A 19,819-nucleotide genomic window follows, 5' to 3' on the forward strand; every position below is an offset into this window, starting at 1 on the left:
GGATGTTGTAAGCATCCAGAGCGAAGAGAATTATAAGCTTGATTGGAAAGAATGAATCTGGGAAATAATATCTAACAACAAGAAAGAATTCCCTACAGTATCTAAGGAGAAAATTTTCCTACGACTGTTCGTTCTTGTAATTTCCAAACCAATGTTGTACATTCGAAGCAAGCTCTTTGTCTTTTCTCTTCTCCAAATGCCGTGGTGTTCCACCAGCGATGACTTGGAATTAGAATTATAATGTCATATCGGTCCTAACTTTGGCAACACACTTGTCTTGCGGAATTGTTCCACAGATTTCCCCAGGTTCTCTTTTTCGACCTTTATAGGAAACAAGAATTCGATTCTTCAAGTCCTCCTCGCGTCCGATACTAGAAAGTGCATTCGTAGAAGGTCCACGCGAAGAGGTCACAGTCTGACAAAATCGTAGACTGAGTAACAAGAACAACTCCAAGAAATGATCACGGGTACAAAAGAAAAGTTTAATCAATATTGCATGTCGATCCAGAATGCAAGGCGGAGGAAACAGTCATGTTTTATCAAACATCCCGCTTACCTGCACGACTACCATTCCTCATCGACGGATAATCAAATATGATGCTTCGGCCCGGGTGGGTGTTATAACGCGAGTGATACTGCATCTGTACGTCCATCTGGAATTGCTTTTGCGGGGAAGACCAGTCTTAGTGTGAAGGTTGCGATCCGTTGACGTTCAGGCCTATTGATTTCTGAGCGGAGAACCTCGCAATGGCGGCATAGTTTCAGATTCCATCGTGCTTTGCGTCTCGGTTTCCGAACGATGGCACCCAGTACTCATCCAACTCCAACTTACCCGCAAGGATTTGAGATATTTTGAGAATCCGAGCGAGGGATCAATTAGAATGATTCCAAGCTGATGCGAGGGTAATGTACCTTAAGGATCGTACATGGAGCGAGATACGATCATGCTTACATGTGATTTCGAGTCACAGGAATACGTGGCAGGCGAGAACGTGACGGTGGAAAGCAGTCTCGTAGTCATTACTTTGATGAGGGGTGCGTGGCAAGGCTGTTTGCACCAGGCGACCCAAGTTTGCTCCATTTGGATAGGACACGGCGGAAGTTGTAACCAGATTGGACCAAGAGGGGCTTCGTCTACGATGGACATGCAATGGAAATGCAAAGGAAATATGTTGGGTCGCGCGGTTGCACCATGTTGCAAGCTGGAGTCCTTCTTGGGCAAGAAACGAGCAGGGAGTTGCTGGTAGCCGAGCGTCTCGCTCCAGAGATATGATGGAGACTCTTTCGTCTAGGAAGTGGTCCGTAGTGGTGACTCTGGCGGTTGAGACGAGAAACCCGCAGACTTGAAAGCGTTGCCCAACGGCGGTGTATGGGGGATATTTTGCTGCCGAGAGGTATTAGTGCGACTTTGTGGTCTCATGGCCCCGTGGTCTCCGCGATCAACGTAACGGAGAGTCGTGGAAGGAATTCCTCAGCGGCGGTGAGAAGCGGTTACGGGAAAGTTGGAAGCAAAGGCGCGAAGGTGCTTTGAAGACTGGAGGTCTGACGAAGAGTGGGAGTGAGTGCGCGTGGATGTGGATGTCGATGTCCAGGATCTTAAAGCACCGCACCGCAGCGAAAGGAAGGCGAGACGATGCTCAGACTTTGGCGCCGTCGCGAATGTTCTCACTTCGTACGAGATTGCCAACATTGGAAGCTCGCAAGAAGCTGGCCACGGACGGTTTATAAGCTCTATTGGGAAGAAGGAAAGGTCGGACTAAGCGTCAGTACGGCGTAACTCGCAACGACCGTCTGTAGGCTGTTGGACGTCTCGCGCGCGCTCTTACGCAGGTCGGCGACTTTTGGGTGATGCGGCGTTCCGGATGACAGTGCCAGTCCATGGCGGTTTGATCCCGCAAAGGTGCCGACCATTTAGATCCGAATAGTACTTATTACGCGCAGGTGCAGATGAGAGAGGTGAGAGGTGAGATGTGGATGTTGGATGTTGGATGGTGGTGTCACTGGTGTGGTGTGGGTGTCTGATGCGAAGAATTGCTGGCCGCTGTTGAGTCTGAGTCTGAGTCTGAGTCTGAGTCTGAGTCTGTTCGCATTGGCGTGGCAGCTAGAGTCTGGCAGTCAAGAAGTCTGTTTGGGCTCCCGAGTTAGGCTAATCAGAATCCAGTTAGAGCTTGGATAGCCTGGATGCTGCAGCGGGGTGCCCAGGTGGATGAGCGTAGCGGGTGAGGGGCAGTCTGAAGCGCTCCACTCCTCCAGGTACTTTACGCTAAGTATCATCGCTATCGTCGCTATCGTCGCTATCTACTCACTATCACTTATCGATAAGAAGCAGAAGATGATGCAGGTGCAGGATCAGCTTGTAGCCGAGGAGACAACACAGAACACCTGGGCACCGTGTATCTTTGGTAACAGCGAGAGGATCGGGAAAAGGACGAGCTCACAGAAGCATGTCGCATCCAAGCGAGGAGAAGCGGACGCAAACTCAGCTTGGGTGATCGAGTTGGACGTAAGGGACCATACGAAGTGGCCGAAGTATGTATGTACGAAGTATCTTCCTCGACGCCCAAGCCTGCATGTTGGCTGTGGACATGAGTCGCAACCTGCATCTGGCAACATGCCGCACCAGTACAGAGCAGCGAAAGAACCGAATGATGTACGGAGGAATTCTTGGACTTGGTACTTCCACTTGGTACTTGCACCATCGTGTTCAAGTCATCAAGGTACATAAATGCCCTAGGTAGGGTAGGTACCTAGGAGATGGCAATCAAAAAGCTACTTTAGGACTTCGGAGACCTCCAAGAAACTCGGGTGCGTCCAAGTCACATCAGTCATTACCTAGGTAATATTATGATGACTTCGGCTGCAGTAAGGTTATGCGCTTACTCGTGATTGAGTGCAAGTAGTAACTGGCCCGCCAGAGTCTAAAGCCTAAGAGTTGCAGAGTCGTCACAAACGGCTGCTCTCTGTCTTTCCTCTTCCCATCTAGCCTTCCCACTTCCCACTGTCCTCCACTCGCTGTTCACTGCAGGTGACGAGACTCGCTCATGCGTGCCTAAAGACAGAAGAACCTCCTCACCAGGTATTATTCACTCGGTCACCAATTCTTCGTGAGTTGTACTCGTAATCTGCTGTAATCTTAGTTCTACCTCACACATCACACATCACACATCACAACCCACCAACACGATCAAATCAATCTTCCCAAAGCAGACACCAAACCCTCCAACCCACCATTTAGCCCTCCAACTGCCCCAACCCAACTCGACTCTCACCACCATTTGAGCCTCGTCCGAGTTTCAGCTGGCGGCACCACTGGCTCAGCAGCGAGCGAGGGGAAGGCAACACCGCTAGACTTGGACCACTCAATTAACCATCCGGCGAGCGTGCGCCCACTTCCAAACCAGACCAGACCAAACCAAACCAAACCGACCTTCTGGTCTCGTCCCGGTCTGCATTTCTTTCCTCTCCCTCGCCCTGGAGAGATCGAGATTGCAACTTCAACCCAGACCAGTTCCCCTCTAGATATATTCGTGTAGTCGTCATAAACATCACTGTGATCCAGCAAGTCTCCTCCACTCATCCTGCACACTGCTCAGCATAGACTCGAGACACCAGCGTCAGCTCTCTATCGCAGCTCCATCCGACGTCTGCCGCGCTTGCCCGCTCATTCGGTTCCGAGACAGTCTCGATACTTCCCTCTTCCTCTCCAGCATCGAGCTGACGATACTCTATCTCGTCCGACAATACATACCTCGCATCCTCCGTCTGTGTTGAAGCTATTCGCAACTTCGCCGGTTCGACTCCCGGGCCAGTGCGGGGTTGTTCACGATGGATCCGATGGACTACACCATGGACGACTCCCACCCGAGCCGACAACAGAATAACAATGCTTCCAGATGTCCATATGTACCGCCTCAGCTCCCGAGTCTGAATTTCGGTTCTCACTCGAGAGAGAATCAGCACTACGATCCGGTACACGATACGAATTCATGGCATACAAGCTCCAGCTCGAATCTCCCAAACCGCCCTAATTTCACCTTACCCCAGAATCCTCCCCAATGGCAGTCGTCGCCTTACGCACCAGTACATAGTTGGGACTTTGGTGAATTTCACCCGGGAAATCAGCCATATCATTCAGACGTCTACGGGCAAAGAGCTCGAAGTGGGCCGGTGGGTGGTTTATCAAATTCAGCATGGAATGGCGGTTTCGAGCCAATGTCGTTTGGTTACAGCGCATCACAGACGGAACTTGGTAACACCACAAACAACAACGCAATCTCAAACCAAAACTCCAGTCGAGAAAACTCAAGACTGAACGGATGGAACTCATCTGCCGCTGCTAGACAACGACTTACCATGGAACAGCTTAACAATAGATCTCAGCCTTCCCGTACAGATGTGCCTCCTTTGCTGCACGACCACACGGCGGGCCAGAGAATGGGTGTCAGCGTGACAGTGACTGAAAGCACTCCTGCCCGACCATCTCAACCTCCTTCCGAGCCACGGATATCATGTTAGTCTGCAAACTACCTACGGATGCAGATCGAACGCTAACTCTCACAGCATCGGCCGCACGAATTACAAGATATCATAGCACGCGAATGAATAATCACTGGATGGATGGACCAGCGAGAATAAGACGAGGCTTGGATATCTCCGACGATGACGAAGATTCCGATCTTGAGCGAGAATCCAATGAAATATATCGGCGTGAAGAGGAACTATCTCGGCGTGAAAATGAACTAGCTCGGCGTGAGGATGGAAACGAGGAACGTGCTATGGCCGTGCTTCGAGGTGCGATAGCTTTGGGCAAAAGGGTACCCTCCAAGGCCGCCATTGCTTCCCTTCAAGTTGTGAAAGTCGAAGACCTAAAAGAAGCCGACAAGAGTGAGTTCTATTTTTTTACAAGTGATGATGAGCTCATCAGCATTGATGTTGCGCCTAGATGAATGCTGACACCGTGTAGCATGCATAATCTGTTACAACGAATTTGGGGCTGCAAATCCTGAAGGTCTGGTGGAACAACCACTCCGATTGCCGAAATGCAAGCATGTATTTGGAGACACCTGTATCAAGAAGTGGTTCGAGGATTCTGATACTTGTCCATATTGCCGCGATAAGCTTCCGGCGGAGCTTTCGATGAGCAGAGGAGCCGCCTTGGAATCTCTGAGGGCCCAACGTGAGCGGTTGGCAGCTGCCATGCAATACCGGCGAGCACAGGCAGGCGGTGGCCCTCGATTTCCATTCTTACCCGAGGGAACGCTTGAAAGGTAAGGATTCGACATTTTTTATTTACCTGTATGAGTGCTAAATTCGATTAGTAGAGAAGCCAACGCCGACCTTCTGTTGCGAAGAGCTGAGGAGTATGATCTGGCCCATAGGACGTCGTTGGAACATTCATCTTCGGTTCGATCAACCTCGGGAGATTTCAGCGAAAATCGTAGACGTCAAACACGAGGTCGAAATGGGAGCAATCGAGCCGGGCACGCTTTACGTCCCATGTCTGTAGGGTCTGCAAGATTTGTAGGCTCCATGATGACCCAACAGTCTTCCCCTCAACGAGCACAGGTACCTCCTCTTAGCGAATGGGCGACGCTATCGACGAATTCCCGACCAGGTTCAAATATGTCACCAGAGCATAGGGCGTATGTGCAGAGAGAGCGTGATGCATTTGTTGCTGCGATGACACGTACCAGACAGACCGGAGGGGAAACGGCGCCACAAGTGAACCCTCTGCAAACTCCTCCTCGAAATCGGCCATCGAGTTCATTCTCCTCTCCCTCGGAGCAACCTTCCCCGCCAGTTGTAATTGGGTCGAGTGAGATGATTCCAAATAGGCGTAGTCAAGAATCAGATTATGGGCAGCACGATGAAACACCCGACTTGATGAACGATACTTGGGGCACCGGACCTTTATTTACCAACTCGGGTAGAGCAGCTTCTCCAACACCTCAAAGTTCGGCACCCACTCGAAATATATCAGCGGACGCTCCTCCATTTCACCCGATGAACAGCGATGCCAACGCAGGTAATCAACTTTACGGAGCCTCAGGTGAATATCTCCTACGGCAGAACATGAATGGGATGGGTGGGGCTGCCCAACCACGGTGGTCTCAATAAAGATGACGAATAAGACGTTGAAGCAGGGCTGATAGACTCTATACGCATTTCCCATCTCCTATACACTACTTATTATATTTTTATATATCGGCATTTTCCACAGGATGGAGACAGACGCCTACGAAAGAAAAGAAACCATTCCACCTCATCACATCATATCACCTCACAACAACACAACGAGGATCTTTCTTTCAACGGCGCAAATCGGGGGTTTACTTTTCAGGAAGCGGGGAAACGGTGACGCATGGCGTACTCTTGATTGTTTTCTGGTGGTGGTGGTGGTATTGGAGTACATTTTGGCGCGTGTTGATTGCGTTGTATCCCCCCAGCAATTTGATTGGTTTTTCCCTCCTCCTCCTCTCCTGGTCCCCCGTTTTTTTGGGTTTTGCGGAATAGCTAGCTTATGTGGTTAATTGATGAGAGGGATGGGATGGAATTTGTGGGCTGATTCAAGTCCTCCAGCGAAGATAAATTGAGAGAGAAAATTGATAAACTAAATTGCAGACAATTGAAAATATCTTTTCTTTCAAATAATTATTAGTAGCGTAGTGATGGAATATAATTGATGACTTCAAAGATATTAATTCCTGGACTTTGCCTCTTGAATTCAATCTTGGAATTTGTGTATTTTACAGGGGACTTTTAGGCTCTTTAGAAATGTAGGGAGGACTGTCTCAGACTCTCAAAATGAAGAGGAAGTTTTAGGGTACTAGTACGGCATTTTTAACACTAGAACTTAAGAATAAAGACTTCAGAGATCAACGCCAAGACATTTCCCCTGAATACCTGGGTAACATTAACCGAGAATACATTCTTTCTCAACAGATCACCTCACTTGACTTCATTTTATCATTACGAAGTAAGAAGAGGGCAAGAAGCACTATCGATCCATTTTTAATACATAGCAACTAATCTAACATGAATCTGTTTCTAGATGAGAAAATTTTGATTTTCTTTTGTCCAGCAATCCTTTTGTGTAGCCTTTTTCCTTTTCGTCTCTTTTGCTTTTGTTGCGGGTTGATTTTGTGTTTTGAGGTGTGTGGAGGATGGTGTTTCTTATTTGGTGTAGGAGATTGAGATGACGAGGTTGAAGATTTTGGTGAAAGCGAATGCGTGGTGAGTTTGAAAATGAAAGCGTGGTGTGAAGTCGAATCGCAATGGATGATTGTATGAAGTGAGATCGCTGGTACAAGGTGAACATACAGATAGCGTCCTTCTACCACCGCATAGTATTCATTGTATGGTTGGAAAGTCGTGATTTGGACGAAGAAGTGAAACCGTAGCGCGGCGTGAAGTCGAATATTGACACCAGTCGCAACGAAACGCAAATCCCTGATACAAACGCAAACATCCCAACATCTTCCTTCAGCACGTTAATCAGACACGTCTAATTCTCCTCCTCATATCCTCCCACCCCCAAAACCAAGCAGCCAGCGAAAAACCCCTGCTCCTACCACCACCTTCCAGCGGTCGCAGCACCCCAGCACCACCCTCGAAGTAGTTAGCATATGAATATTTGTAAATTTAGGGAGAAAAGAAGAGTATCTCAAGACAAAACGCTTTCGCAGCCGTGAGAGTATGGAAGGGAGAACAAAGGAAATACTCGCATACCCTCGCACCACTATTCTGTCTTCTTCTCGCCCCCTCCCTCATAACCAAATCCCCTCTCTCCCGCCACCAATAGCCCGAAGCAGCGGTGCGTGGACAGAGTCGTAGGGCTGGGAGCGCATGGTACTTGTTGATGCAGTGGTAGGTGAAGAGGAAGCAGAGGATGCCGAGGATGCAGCCGAGTAGGAAGTAGAGGATGTAATCGGTTGGATGCGGGATTGGAAGGACGGCAACGGGTCCATCGGTGGTGGGCGCGAGGGGGAGGAGGTTGTTGATGTTGTGGTTGGATGGGGAGGGAGACGCGGTTGGTGTGGTGGTGCTTGATGTGGTTGGTGTAGGTGAGACGGAGGTGGACTGAGTTTTGATGATGTTGAGGAGAGTGGAGATTGGGTGGTCGTTTACCGGTAGAGGAGCCATTGTGAGTCGATATCTTCGTGTTGTGAGGTGTTGATACTCGGTACTTGTCGTTGACTTTCGGGCTTCCTCGAGATCGAATTCTGGTCGCTCTGCTTGATTTCAATGGCTTGAGCTTTTAGGACACCGACGTCTCTCTTCCTGCTTCATCAACAACTCATCCTTCACATCGAACAGGTCTCTGAATCCACGCGTACCAATATTTCGTGTACCGTGACCGAGCCAATGCTCTACCGCAGAGTAGTCGCAAAGATGAAGTGTTTCAATTCTGGATTCACAAATGTATTGATATTGCAAGGAACGATCAGAAAGAGAAACCTTTACCCAGACGCCGAGAAAGTAGTTGATGAATATGACGCTGAGTTCACCATTGTTTGGACTACCTATTTGAAGTCGACAACTTCTCACGGATTTGTGTTGGCAGGGGAGAATTGTGGGTCTGACGAGTAGGTCGCGAGCGAAGTGCGTTTGTTGTACTGTTCAGATGAGAAAAGTGTTGAGGCTGGCGGATGGAGGGGGACGATGGGATGGTCATGTGGTAATCAGCAAGCTTAATTGCCATTTCTTCTCTTTCTTAGCCGAAATTATGCGAAACTTTTCTTGCATTTGCATCAGAATCGTATCCTCTATTAAGGGTAGATTATCTTGGGTGAAAGTTGGTAAAGGCTTGTAGCAATTCTGTGTCCTTAGCGAATGAAACTTAAATCGATCATATCGCTGATTGTGACAGCGCGTAATGGACGAGAATTTTAATGCTAGAATATACGAATTAGCTTGGATCGCTAATTTGGGAGAAGTACATTCACTTACCAACCAATGCTTTCTGGTATCGAACTCGACTGAATACGCTGTGTAGGAAGAAAACATAACCAACTATACGCGCATGTGACTAGCCACCTAGATGAATAGTTGGAACCCAGTATATCAATCTGCAAATCCTGTTAGATATATTAATACTGCAGCTAGATATTCAATGAGGTTTCTTTCTCCTAAAAGGGACAGCATAATATCTTCTCGAGAAGTCATTGTACTCTCCCTAGAAACAGTCAATGCTTGCTCCAAATTCTTTACAATTTCAGAGCTCTTATGAAATTAAGCATAAACCGTTTGCCTACATCTGGCCCGGGGATATAAATTGCATGTGATTTTCCTACTTCTACAATTTCGCATTACTCTTTGCTTGATCTCTCGCCCGTTGGACATGTTTCCACGCCAATTTACCCATTGGATGTCTCTGTTGAGCATTATCCCTTGCCTTCGCACTACTAGCTTGTCTTACAGCCCATCTCGCCGCGATTCCCTGATAGATGCAAGTCGCTCTAAAGAAACCGAATGCCACTCCCCAAGTTAATTCCGGTGTAGGATCCCAGCCGGCCACTTCCGCGTACCATTTTACCAGGTCGTGTTGAGTGGGAAGACCGGGTGTAGCACCAGGAGAGAAGGCGGGGAGGCTATGTATGTCTTCGTTTACTAAATAGTAGGGAGTGAGGAGGTTGATAAGATCTGAAAGGGGATGGCCTATGGTTGACATTTCCCAGCTTGCACTTTTGTCAACATTTGTTCAAGACTGCAAGGTTCAAGGGGACTTACTCTAATATCCCGATCACCCTAGGTTCTGTTTTGTGGAACACCAAATTGTCGATTTTATAGTCACCGTGTATGGGATTACCGCGGTCCTTTGGCTGTAACTTCTTGTCTCGGAAGAAATCTAATATCTCGTCGATATGTGGCATCTGACCGACCGGTTCTTTTGTGTCCACATCCCTAGTCTCTGCCTGTGCTTTCTCGATCGTTGTAAAAGTCTTAATCTGACGGTCGTAAAACCCGTTGGGCTTGCCATACGTTTCTAACCCAACATCTTTCGGATTTATACGGTGGAGTTTGGCTAGGGTCCGTATTGCGTCGTGCCACCTTTATTTTTATCAGCATCTCCAATATCTTCCAAGCTGCATCGACTTACATCTCAGTCCTTTCCGCAGGGGAAACGTCAGGCATAGTGGGATCTTCAATAATCCTTCCATCAAGAAACTCCATAATATAGAACGCCGTCCCAACGACCTCAGTATCTTCACAGAGACAATAAGCCTTGGGGACTGGCACGTCTGTCTTCTCTAGTGCGTGTATGATCCTATATTCTCTCTCCACCTGATGAGCCGTCTTGGAAACCAGTTTTCCCGGTGGCTTTTTTCGCATAACATACTTCGTGCCATTGGAAGCTGTAAGTTGATATGTTGGGTTCGATTGACCAAATCCAAACTGTTGCTTGTAAGCTAGAGCTCCCATATATTTCGCATGAGGGGCTAGCTACCTACCTGTTTGACATCAATGGGACATTTGATCTCCGGCACATTGGCGGTGATATATTTTTCCAAGGACTGAATGTCGATAGGTTGTCTTACGGTACCTGCCATTGCGAAAATTCTTTCTTGCGGTATAGTACAGGTGAGAGCGTGGAGATGTGGTGTCGTACTGCCGCCATATTGAGGGCGCAAGTTGGTAGTTATGGAATGAAAGAGCCTCGGCTACGGCTGGGATCAGCACTAATCTGATGCTCCTGGAAAACCGGAGCCGAGCCAAACTTCGGGGAAATCCTGGGGAAGCGAAGCGACAGGATATCAAAACACAAAAAGATTCTAGGGGTTTGATCGATGTCACAAATCATTCGAGCAATGTCAAACATAAGGGGGTATCAATGATTTCCTATTCGTAAAAGCGCCACTTTGAATACAGAAGACGTCTTCGTCTATGATACTTGAACAAATCCACGCTTTTTTTGGTTTCCATTGTCCTCTTCCCAAGTGTCTTCATCCACATAGTCCTTGACTCCTTTTTCCTTGACTTGCGCACCTATAACCCTCATTGCTGCCAGGTTGTAGCCCATTTCGTCCTTTTGTTTCTTTAAAGCTAGCCTCAAGTTACTCCGAATACCGTCAAGCATAACTCTCATCGTTCTGCTGGCCACAATTTGCCGATGATGTGTTTTGAGCATGAAGAAGAGGACTCGGCATGTAAGAGGAATATTCATCAATCGTGAGGCAAATATGTTAAGAAAGGTGAACAACATCGGTACGGTCGCAAAAGGTAAAACCAAGAGAGCGTCTTGCAATGCCGCTGCCTTGACTCTCTGAAGCACAGTCAAGACATGCACTTCAGCACTGATCCCGCCCAAAGCCATGAAAAGAGGGTTTCGAGCAGGTGGCGCCATGTTTGGCTGTGTAGATTTCGCGACCTCCCACTCTTCCACCAGCCTCAAGTCTGCCATGCCAATTTCGAGGGCTTCGGCGATCTTTTCCCCCGCCATCAGAGTCTCAATTGTCTGTTTTCCAGCAGTTCCCACTTCTGCTGCGTTGTCTTCGTCCTCCTTATCAGGTTCCAGCGAAGTTGTCAATGTGCTCTCATATAGTTCTTCAAGTTCCTTTTCCCTCTCTTCTTCCAAGAAGATCTGCTCGTCGGTCTGCTGCCATACTCTTATGCTCTTATCATGACTAGCACTGACAATAAAATTTCCAGTGCGGCTGACAGCTAAAGCCCATATTTCGCTGTGGTGGCCATCAAGTCGCTGGATCTGTTCGAATTTATCCCCGTCCCAATATTTGATCATGCGGTCTTTGCTAGAGCTAAAGAAGTGGTGACCGTTTCCATCTTGGTTATGAGGCACAAATGCAACCTGTAAAATACTATCTTGATGGGCAAAAAATGCTTTGTGGCAATCTCCAAAGTCTAAGCCCCAGAGACGAACATTCTTGTCGGCCGAACAAGTCACGATCAACTTGCTGTCAAAAGAGATGTCCATATTCAGGACGGGAAGCTTATGCCCATACAAGTTGAGAAACAGCTTCAGTGAGTCTACGAAGAAGACTTTTACCGTGTTGTCAAGTAGTGCAACTGCTAGCAACCTAGCATCTGGAGAAAACCGAAGACTAAGTATGTCATCGGAGACCTTCAGAGTCCGAGTGTGTGCCAGTCTTAGGCGAGGCGTCGTTCTCTTTGTGCCAGGAATATCTTCTTGGACTATTTCAAAGTTCCAGAACTTCGATGTCTTATCAGCACTGCCCGAAGCCAATGAGCGCCCGTCTGGATGCACTTGTAGAGTCCATACTGCGCTTTCGTGAGCCTTCACAGTATCCAGCATGGCGGCTGAGGCTACGTCGAAAAGTTCCAAATCCCCAGACTTGGTACCTACAACGACGATTTTGTCGCCAGGTAAGAACGCGACACATAGCGCGTAGCCACACTCAAAAGTGCGGATGCAAGATGATGTTCTTACATTCCAGATTTTCAATCCTCCGTTCGAAGCGGAAGCGAGCATTCTGTCGTCGGAACTAAGAGCGAGTGACCTAACGTCTGCTCGGTGGCCAGGAAGATCAACGGATAGGGTTCTGGAATAATCTGGCACTTCCTCGCTTTTCGACTTGCTTGTCTTTTCTTTCGTCAACACACTGTAAACCTCCAATTGGTTGTTCGTTGTGGCAACTAAGGTTTGTATGGACTTTGAACCCCTTGTATGGATCCAATCGAAGGAACGGACCTTTCCTCCAGTACGAACTATAACATGAGGGACGAAAAAGTCGCCGATCTCAGCACTTGAAATATCGTCCGGCTTCTCATCTTGCTCTGTATTGACTCCGTCCACTTCCATCGCGCCAGACGTGGCAGCCAACTTCTCGCGCCTTCTTTTGCGTTTCCTCGTCAAACTTTTCTTTACTTCCTCTTCTGATCTTATCCTCCAAATCTCCAGTGCCTTTTCCGACCCATGGACAGCAAAATAGTTCAGTCGTGGATGAAAGCTGACTCCGATGGCTCTCTCTTTTCCCTGCCTATGAAGAACGCCCCGATCGTGTAAAATCCGATTGTCCGCCAAGCTGTCGACCTGCCTTGATAGTTTGAGGAGTCCAGGAGTGTTAATTGACCATATCTTCAATTCTCCATCATTTCCAGTAGTAACACATCCACTCCCATCTGGAGAGACGCCAAGCGACCAGCACTCTCCGTTCGTTTGAGCGACATGAGTCTCGATACAATGTTGTGAGCTAATATCCCAAAGCTTGATGAGCGCATCTTTTCCAGTTGTTAGCAGGAAACCCTCTGCTTCGGTGGATTCATCTGCTGTGGCCACAATGGTTTCCTCATAATCCTCTCCATGTGTCGCATTTTCCGGCTGGAGAAAAGACAAGCCAGTGATCTGGTCTTTGTGTCCACGAAATTTGAAAAGCCCGACTTCAGCAACTAAGTCCCATATTATAACATCTGTGTCCTTCGATCCACTTGCTAGCCTTGCGCCCGACTTATCAAAACCAAGAATAGTTATCGCGGATCGATGCCCGTTAAAACTGACGATAGAAGTTGCAATCTTGGAGTCCCAGAGACGTACACTTCCGTCTTCGTATCCTACAGCATAAACGTCTGGATCGGCATGACTTTGCGCAAGAGCAGTGACTTGTGATTTACAATCCTTATCCTTCCACTGGCTCAGCAGCTCCCCCTTCCTTATATCCCAGCATAATACTTCCTCGTTTGCAGCTACAACAGCACGTCCAGAAGTACCACTTCTTGATGTGGTCGATTTGTCTGCAGACCATATAACATTTGCTGTGCTTGAATTGACGAGCCCGAAAGTTTTCGTATGCTCGTATTTCCTATAAAACACCAATTAGATTTGTTTTCCTCATAAAAAACGACAAAGGGCACTAACAAATATGATTTTACCATTTTCCAGTTCTGGTGGGGTAATTCTCTGCGATCACTCAAATATTTTTTTGAGCAAGTCAATTTTCTGCCGTTTCTTGCCGCCTCACAACAGGGCGGTGTACAGCGGCAGAACGATATGGCTTCGAAAAATAATTTGGGCCGAAGACATTTCGTCCACAGCATTTTACAAAATGTCAGGCCCAAGCGACAAGGCGCGGTTTTACTTAGAACAAGCTGTTCCCCAGTTGCAAGAATTCAAAGAGAAAAAGATTTTCTCGGAGGTAAGCCTCTCTTTCGCATGAAACCGGATGTAGTAGGAGATATCTGCGGGGTCTAATTTGCATGATACTGCTTGAAGTGTTGCTGTTGTCTACAAATAGTCCAGACATGCTGATTATACCACAGGACGAAATTCGGACACTAGTTAAAAAGCGATCTGATTTCGAGCATCGAGTTCTTGGTCGAGGTTCGCAACCAGTCGACTTCGCGAAATACGCAGCATGGGAGATCAGTCTAGAACATCTGCGGAAAAAGAGATGCAAGAGGTTACAGATTAAAGGAAGCACGGCGCATTCTGGCCAGGCGAGAATATTCAGTATATTCGATCGAGGAACAAAGAAACATCCAGGTGACATCGCGTTGTGGATGTCATTTTTGGAAACTGCGAGAGAAGCAAAGGCGACGAAAAAGTTCAAGATCGTTTTGACTGCCGCCTTGCGACTGCACCCAACTAAGTCGGAATTATGGCTGTACGCCGCGAAGTGGTCCTTGCAGTCGGAAGCTGATATGAGTGGGGCAAGAAGTTACATGCAGAGGGGTACTAGATTCTGTACGCGAAGCAAGGACTTGTGGATCGAATACGCGAAGCTTGAAATGATATTCCTAACGAAGATTGCAATGCGGAGGAAGATCTTAGGACTGGATGCTAGCGACGACCCGGATACGGACAATGAAGAGGAGATTCTCGAGGCAAACGGGTTCGAGACATCGGCAGATGTCATTGCCATACCAAACTTCAAGCCTAATACCCTGCGACAGAGTATGGTTGAGGGAATAGTCGTAGACGAGGAAGCCAAAAAAGACCCGATGGCAACGCCGGCTCTTAACGGGGCGATACCTTTAGCTATTTTTGATGCTGCGCGGAAGCAGCCATTCTTCTGTCCATCCGCCGCCGAGGACTTTTTTGATATGTTTGCCGCATTTACTCAGGTCAACTGTTTGCCGAAGATCTTGCTGCACGTTCTCGACGTTATGAATGAGTTATTTCCGAAAGACCCATCAACATCTAGTTGCTTTGTCAAACAATCACTCGTCGGACTCAGTCCTACTTCGCCAGAGTTCCCAACCGCGCTCGGTATCGCTCTGGAAAGACTTAACTTATCTATAGAGAATACGGCTGATAAGGGATTATTCATGAGGAAGACGAGAAACTGGATAGAATCAACATTGCAAGTGGCAGATTTAGATCCTGGTATAGAAGCAGTCTTGGGCCATACGTTACGAAAACTGGAGGGTTGATTCGGATTGTACTCGGAGGGATGTGTTTTCTGCAACCTATTTATACCCACTTGATAACGCCCGTTACCAAATCCGAGATTCAGATAAAATGATCACACCAGTGAAGATATTTTCAAGGACATATGCAGATACTACTTCCAGCTCCTCGGCAGCATTGTAAGTTATGGCAAGATGATAATTGATTTCTAACAGAGTACATTTACTAGATATATTACTGGATATTCGATATTGCCACCACCACCATCAGATACTTCTTAGATGTGTTGTGAGTGTCGGCAAGCAATGGAAAAAATTCTTCGACAAGATTCTACATTGGCTCTTCGTTTTCCTTTATCCAACTTCACAATTCACGTTTCAATTGAGTCTGTTTAAGTTTAAGAATTATTTTCATTCAATTATTCATTTAAGCATTAGAGTCCATATTTTGAACTCCTGCGTAGTTGGATTAATAGGAATCTTGCAAAATAGTTTTTTATTACTAAATCACTCTGCTGGCTCTAATCTCTACATCAAGAAATCCTATGTTTTTACAATAATAGTGGAGCCGTCTACTATTGATGTCCTAAGCAGTCTCTTCAAGCACTCGCATGTATACGAGTGCTTTTCGCCACTTTGGCACTTTGGCCTTTTCTGTCATATTCTTGCTCAGCTGCTCTGCCTCGTCAATTTCCTCCGTTTCTGGGTCAGCAGGGGGCGGAGGAACATTCAGGCTCTCGAAAGATATATAAGACGGAGCTCGAGATCCATCAGCGCTCGAGAGCTCATCCCTTTCTGCAAATTCCGACGAGTCGTTGTGGTTATGCGTCCCTCCAGAGATAGAATCCTTAAGCTCTTTGCTCAGGGCAACAGTTGGGCTCGCGTAGGAGGGTATCATGATTGGCATCTTCTTGAAGGAAGCAAGATCAGTCTTGTTGCTATCTTTGTTCATTGTCATTTCTGTCTTCACGCCTTGTGGTAGGTCATAGTCGTGATAGATGGAGCCAGACATACCTCCGACTTCTACGATGTAGCCTTCATCAGATCCATAAGACCACCATCTCACGTTTGATGATTCAACCTCACTGTCGAATGATTGGCGTGGCATAGTTTCAAAGGACTCTACGGTTCTCATTTTCAGATAGTCGTGTCTTTTCATGTGTTGTGCTACTTTGGTAGATGATATAGATAATATCTGATGAATATCTCAATCCTCGAGCTCAAGTTCCAGCTATATATTGAATCTATGCTCCTGTTCTTAAGGAAACTTAGTTGTTCTGGGATTGTGTGCCGAAATTCTGTCATACACTGTTCTTATAGCTGAATCCGCGCATGAATCCAGCTAAATTCATGCACTTTGCCATATATCATTCTTTTATGTGTAGGTGAACAAAGTAAAACAAGGTTTACCCCTCTTAGTCTGTTCATATTGTACATAATGCTGTTCTGAACTGAAGTGTTTGTCTTGTGGTGAACACACAAAGCTACATTCAGCACAAATAAAGGATATCATTTTTCCCTTTCATTCAGAATACTCCAATAACTGAAGATCTTTTTGGGAGAGTTTTGATATTCTTGGCTAACTCGTAGGTGATTAGGGATCTGCCAGATGAACAGAATAATCTTGAGGTGCCTTAGGTAGGTACCTAAGGTAGGTAGGTAACTATCCAGCGCCCACGGGCAGGTGTTTCACCACTCGAGACTCATTTACGTCATCATTAAGCGAGAATCATCAGCACACCACGACCATCATTAGACTTCCCTGCCGGTGTGTTCAAAGTCAATTAATTCTCATCAAAATAATCCTACTTGGATTGAGGATTCAGCGTTTTGAACGTCAATGTTATCTCTGGCACTCCCACTGAGGACTATAATAAATAAAGCTTATCAAGTTCCTCGAGACCTCCCTTTGTCAACTTTTTTACAGTATCGCAGCATGAAGCGTAAATCCAGCTCATCACCCGAACCCATATCAAGAAAACTAGCGAAGGTCGGGGATTATTGTTACGAAACTCCCACATGTATGCCTAATGGAGATCCCATATGGCCTGCGCCTCTCTCACACCTGTCCACTGCTAGAGAATTTCTTAAGGAATGGTAAGCAAACCCATTTTCGTTTGTGGCACCTTGACGCTGATTATGCTGAATTAGTGCATCATCTCAGGAGAAGACGCTAATTGTGCCAGACAAAGATGCTGATGGCCTCAGTTCTGGGGTTATTATACATCGGACTCTCGTAAAGCTGGGTCTCAACCCGAAACATTTAGATGTCCATCTGGTTCAAAAGGGATCTAATATTCATGAAGAATATGAGCGTAAGCTCATGCTCGCGACAAGGCCCAAATTCGTTATTGTTCTTGATCAAGGAAGTAGAAAGGGTCCTCCAGTCCTCGACGATGGAGAGGCTCGAAGTCTCATTATTGATCACCACCTTAGTGATGAGTTTCCTGAAAATGCGTTGGTAAATTTTCGCAGCCCTCTGAAACAAAACTTGGTTTAGCTAACGAATTTATACAAGGTTGTGTCTGCTTGTCACTACCCGCCTGTAGCGACTACCGCTCTCACTACCTATGAAATATGTAAAGAGCTTCATCCTGACATTGCAGTTGAATGTGGTTACCTGTGTGCAATCGGTACACATGGAGATTTAGGAAATACCTTAAAGTGGTTACCACCGTTTCCAGATATGACTGAAACATTCAAAAAATACACCAAAAAACTAATTAATGATTGCGTCTCATATATAAATGCTCGTTCGTCACTCGCTCTTGATTAGCTCAATCTAAGAACAAGAACAATGCTGATGAATCACAAGCAAGGCGCACAGGAACTTATGATGTTATTACAGCATGGAAAGCACTTCTGGATGCTAAAGATCCCAAGGAGATCATGAGTAATCAACGTCTAGCGCTCGCCAGGCAAGAAATTAATGAAGAGGTTGAAAGAAAGACACATACGCCACCAAAGTTCAGCAAAGATGGAAAAGTCGCAGTACTCAATATCAGCAGTCAGGCGCAAGTTCACCCGGTTATCGCAACACGATGGGTAAGTTTGATTGACACTTATACAAGACGGCATCCACCCCTCTAATCTTATTTTTAGGCAAGCCATCTCAAAGCAAAATCACTTGAAATTGTCATGGTGGCCAACCATGGATACCTGCCTGGCAAGGTTAATTTTTCTTGTCGCATTGCTCGCTGTGCTCGAGGAAGGGATCCTCCAGTCAATATCATAGAGTCATTGAAGGCGGTCGCGAATCTTGATACTACGGACCTTGTGCAAAGACTCGGTGAAAATTTCGCAAGGGGTCACAAAGAAGCTTCTGGGGGCATTATCAACGCTGCAGAATTTGAGGAGCTTTGTTTGTTGATGAAGGTTGGAGAGAAGCCGGATAAGCCTGAAGGAACAAAGAAGAAGGTTGAAAAGTCACCCCAAAAGAACACACTAAGCAATTATTTCAAAAAGTCTTGAGATACATGGTCACCTGGTCTATCTCAGGCCCTTGTATGATTAAATTGTAGCAATTGGGGCTCAAAGTCTTGGAGATGGTTGAATCAATGATTTATTATACCAAAACATAGTTGGCTGGGTGGAAAAGAATTATCATTAATGGTATATACATGTCCGTTAAAGCTTAGCTTGAGTTTCTAATTTTTCGACCTTATCCCTCAATCGTCTAATCTCTGCCTTGACAAGAACAAGCTCCACCTCTTGCCTTGCCCAGATAGATTCTTTTTGCAGTTTATGATCGAAACTATCCTCCTCAATATCGCCTGCACCCAGCTGCTCATACAGAATAGACTCAACACTTTTCAGCCAACTAGAGATTATCAGAACGCGGTTGGCGTCTTCGCAACTAGGGCACTCTTTGCTTGGTCGTCTTTGTGGTAGGTGATGTGATGAGCATTCTCGTGACACTTCTTCCACCAATTGTTCCAAGCCTGCGGCGGTCATGTTGATTGAAGGGGTCATTATTGTCGGTATTATTGATATGCTTTTGGGAGATAATGGCTTTGACGTTGGAGGTCTCTTGATTAATTTTGTTTGATGAACAGGTACTGGGACAGCAAGTCTATTTATCTCTAGTGCCCAGGTAAGAAGTCCATTGTGTGAAACCATGCAACAAACAAAGTTCGCTGGAAGCTCTTTTTACACCACACTCAATGCCCATTGTCTACCGCCCCTTGGTCCCTTTGTGATCAGTATATTGAATTGACTCATCCTTTATCTTGTCTTCTTCAGAAGCTCCTCAGCACCCTAAACTTCACTATCCGAGACTCTCTTTGTGTTCCTCCGGGTCATGAACCGGACTGGGGTCAACACGAAACCGAGTATCCTATCTCGAAAGCTGACTTGTGGAGAGAGTAACTCTTTGTTAATTGACTCTCTTCTTGCTTCCGCGTACCACATATCGAATCGTGTTTTGTGCTGATGCTTCTTTGCTTCGGTCCGTGTCTTTTCGTGTTGTGATGACATGCTTCAGTCGGGGGTTCGAGCT

At 46.6% G+C, this 19,819-nt stretch overlaps 8 protein-coding genes across 8 annotated transcripts; 3 read left to right on the plus strand and 5 right to left on the minus strand.

Annotated features, from left to right (window-relative positions):
* Positions 1-3,825: 3,825 nt before the first annotated feature.
* On the plus strand, positions 3,826-6,117 carry GLAREA_02703 (RING/U-box; the record flags this gene model as incomplete). The annotated part of the gene is made up of 4 exons (XM_008087788.1): positions 3,826-4,510; positions 4,561-4,884; positions 4,964-5,267; positions 5,319-6,117. The coding sequence occupies 4 exons, from the start codon at positions 3,826-3,828 to the stop codon at positions 6,115-6,117; spliced, it is 2,112 nt and encodes a 703-aa protein (XP_008085979.1).
* A 1,377-nt stretch (positions 6,118-7,494) lies between these two features.
* Positions 7,495-8,142, minus strand: GLAREA_02704 (uncharacterized protein; the record flags this gene model as incomplete). Its single annotated transcript, XM_008087789.1, has 2 exons — positions 7,495-7,608; positions 7,729-8,142. The coding sequence occupies 2 exons, from the start codon at positions 8,140-8,142 to the stop codon at positions 7,495-7,497; spliced, it is 528 nt and encodes a 175-aa protein (XP_008085980.1).
* Positions 8,143-9,295: 1,153 nt separating this feature from the next.
* GLAREA_02705 (Protein kinase-like (PK-like)) lies at positions 9,296-10,550 on the minus strand (the record flags this gene model as incomplete). Its single annotated transcript, XM_008087790.1, has 4 exons — positions 9,296-9,677; positions 9,730-10,050; positions 10,100-10,395; positions 10,452-10,550. 4 exons carry the CDS (start codon positions 10,548-10,550, stop codon positions 9,296-9,298), a joined length of 1,098 nt encoding a protein of 365 aa, XP_008085981.1.
* Positions 10,551-10,882: 332 nt separating this feature from the next.
* GLAREA_02706 (WD40 repeat-like protein) lies at positions 10,883-13,848 on the minus strand (the record flags this gene model as incomplete). Its single annotated transcript, XM_008087791.1, has 2 exons — positions 10,883-13,775; positions 13,832-13,848. 2 exons carry the CDS (start codon positions 13,846-13,848, stop codon positions 10,883-10,885), a joined length of 2,910 nt encoding a protein of 969 aa, XP_008085982.1.
* A 170-nt stretch (positions 13,849-14,018) lies between these two features.
* GLAREA_02707 (uncharacterized protein) lies at positions 14,019-15,345 on the plus strand (the record flags this gene model as incomplete). The annotated part of the gene is made up of 2 exons (XM_008087792.1): positions 14,019-14,108; positions 14,233-15,345. 2 exons carry the CDS (start codon positions 14,019-14,021, stop codon positions 15,343-15,345), a joined length of 1,203 nt encoding a protein of 400 aa, XP_008085983.1.
* Positions 15,346-15,907: 562 nt separating this feature from the next.
* Positions 15,908-16,429, minus strand: GLAREA_02708 (uncharacterized protein; the record flags this gene model as incomplete). The annotated part of the gene is made up of 1 exon (XM_008087793.1): positions 15,908-16,429. One exon carries the CDS (start codon positions 16,427-16,429, stop codon positions 15,908-15,910), a length of 522 nt encoding a protein of 173 aa, XP_008085984.1.
* An 828-nt stretch (positions 16,430-17,257) lies between these two features.
* GLAREA_02709 (DHH phosphoesterase) lies at positions 17,258-18,792 on the plus strand (the record flags this gene model as incomplete). Its single annotated transcript, XM_008087794.1, has 5 exons — positions 17,258-17,418; positions 17,473-17,782; positions 17,840-18,074; positions 18,137-18,366; positions 18,424-18,792. The coding sequence occupies 5 exons, from the start codon at positions 17,258-17,260 to the stop codon at positions 18,790-18,792; spliced, it is 1,305 nt and encodes a 434-aa protein (XP_008085985.1).
* A 156-nt stretch (positions 18,793-18,948) lies between these two features.
* On the minus strand, positions 18,949-19,275 carry GLAREA_02710 (uncharacterized protein; the record flags this gene model as incomplete). The annotated part of the gene is made up of 1 exon (XM_008087795.1): positions 18,949-19,275. The coding sequence occupies one exon, from the start codon at positions 19,273-19,275 to the stop codon at positions 18,949-18,951; it is 327 nt and encodes a 108-aa protein (XP_008085986.1).
* Positions 19,276-19,819: the final 544 nt, after the last annotated feature.

Source organism: Glarea lozoyensis (assembly GCF_000409485.1).
Source record: "Glarea lozoyensis ATCC 20868 chromosome Unknown GLAREA6, whole genome shotgun sequence".
NCBI lineage: Eukaryota > Fungi > Ascomycota > Leotiomycetes > Helotiales > Helotiaceae > Glarea > Glarea lozoyensis.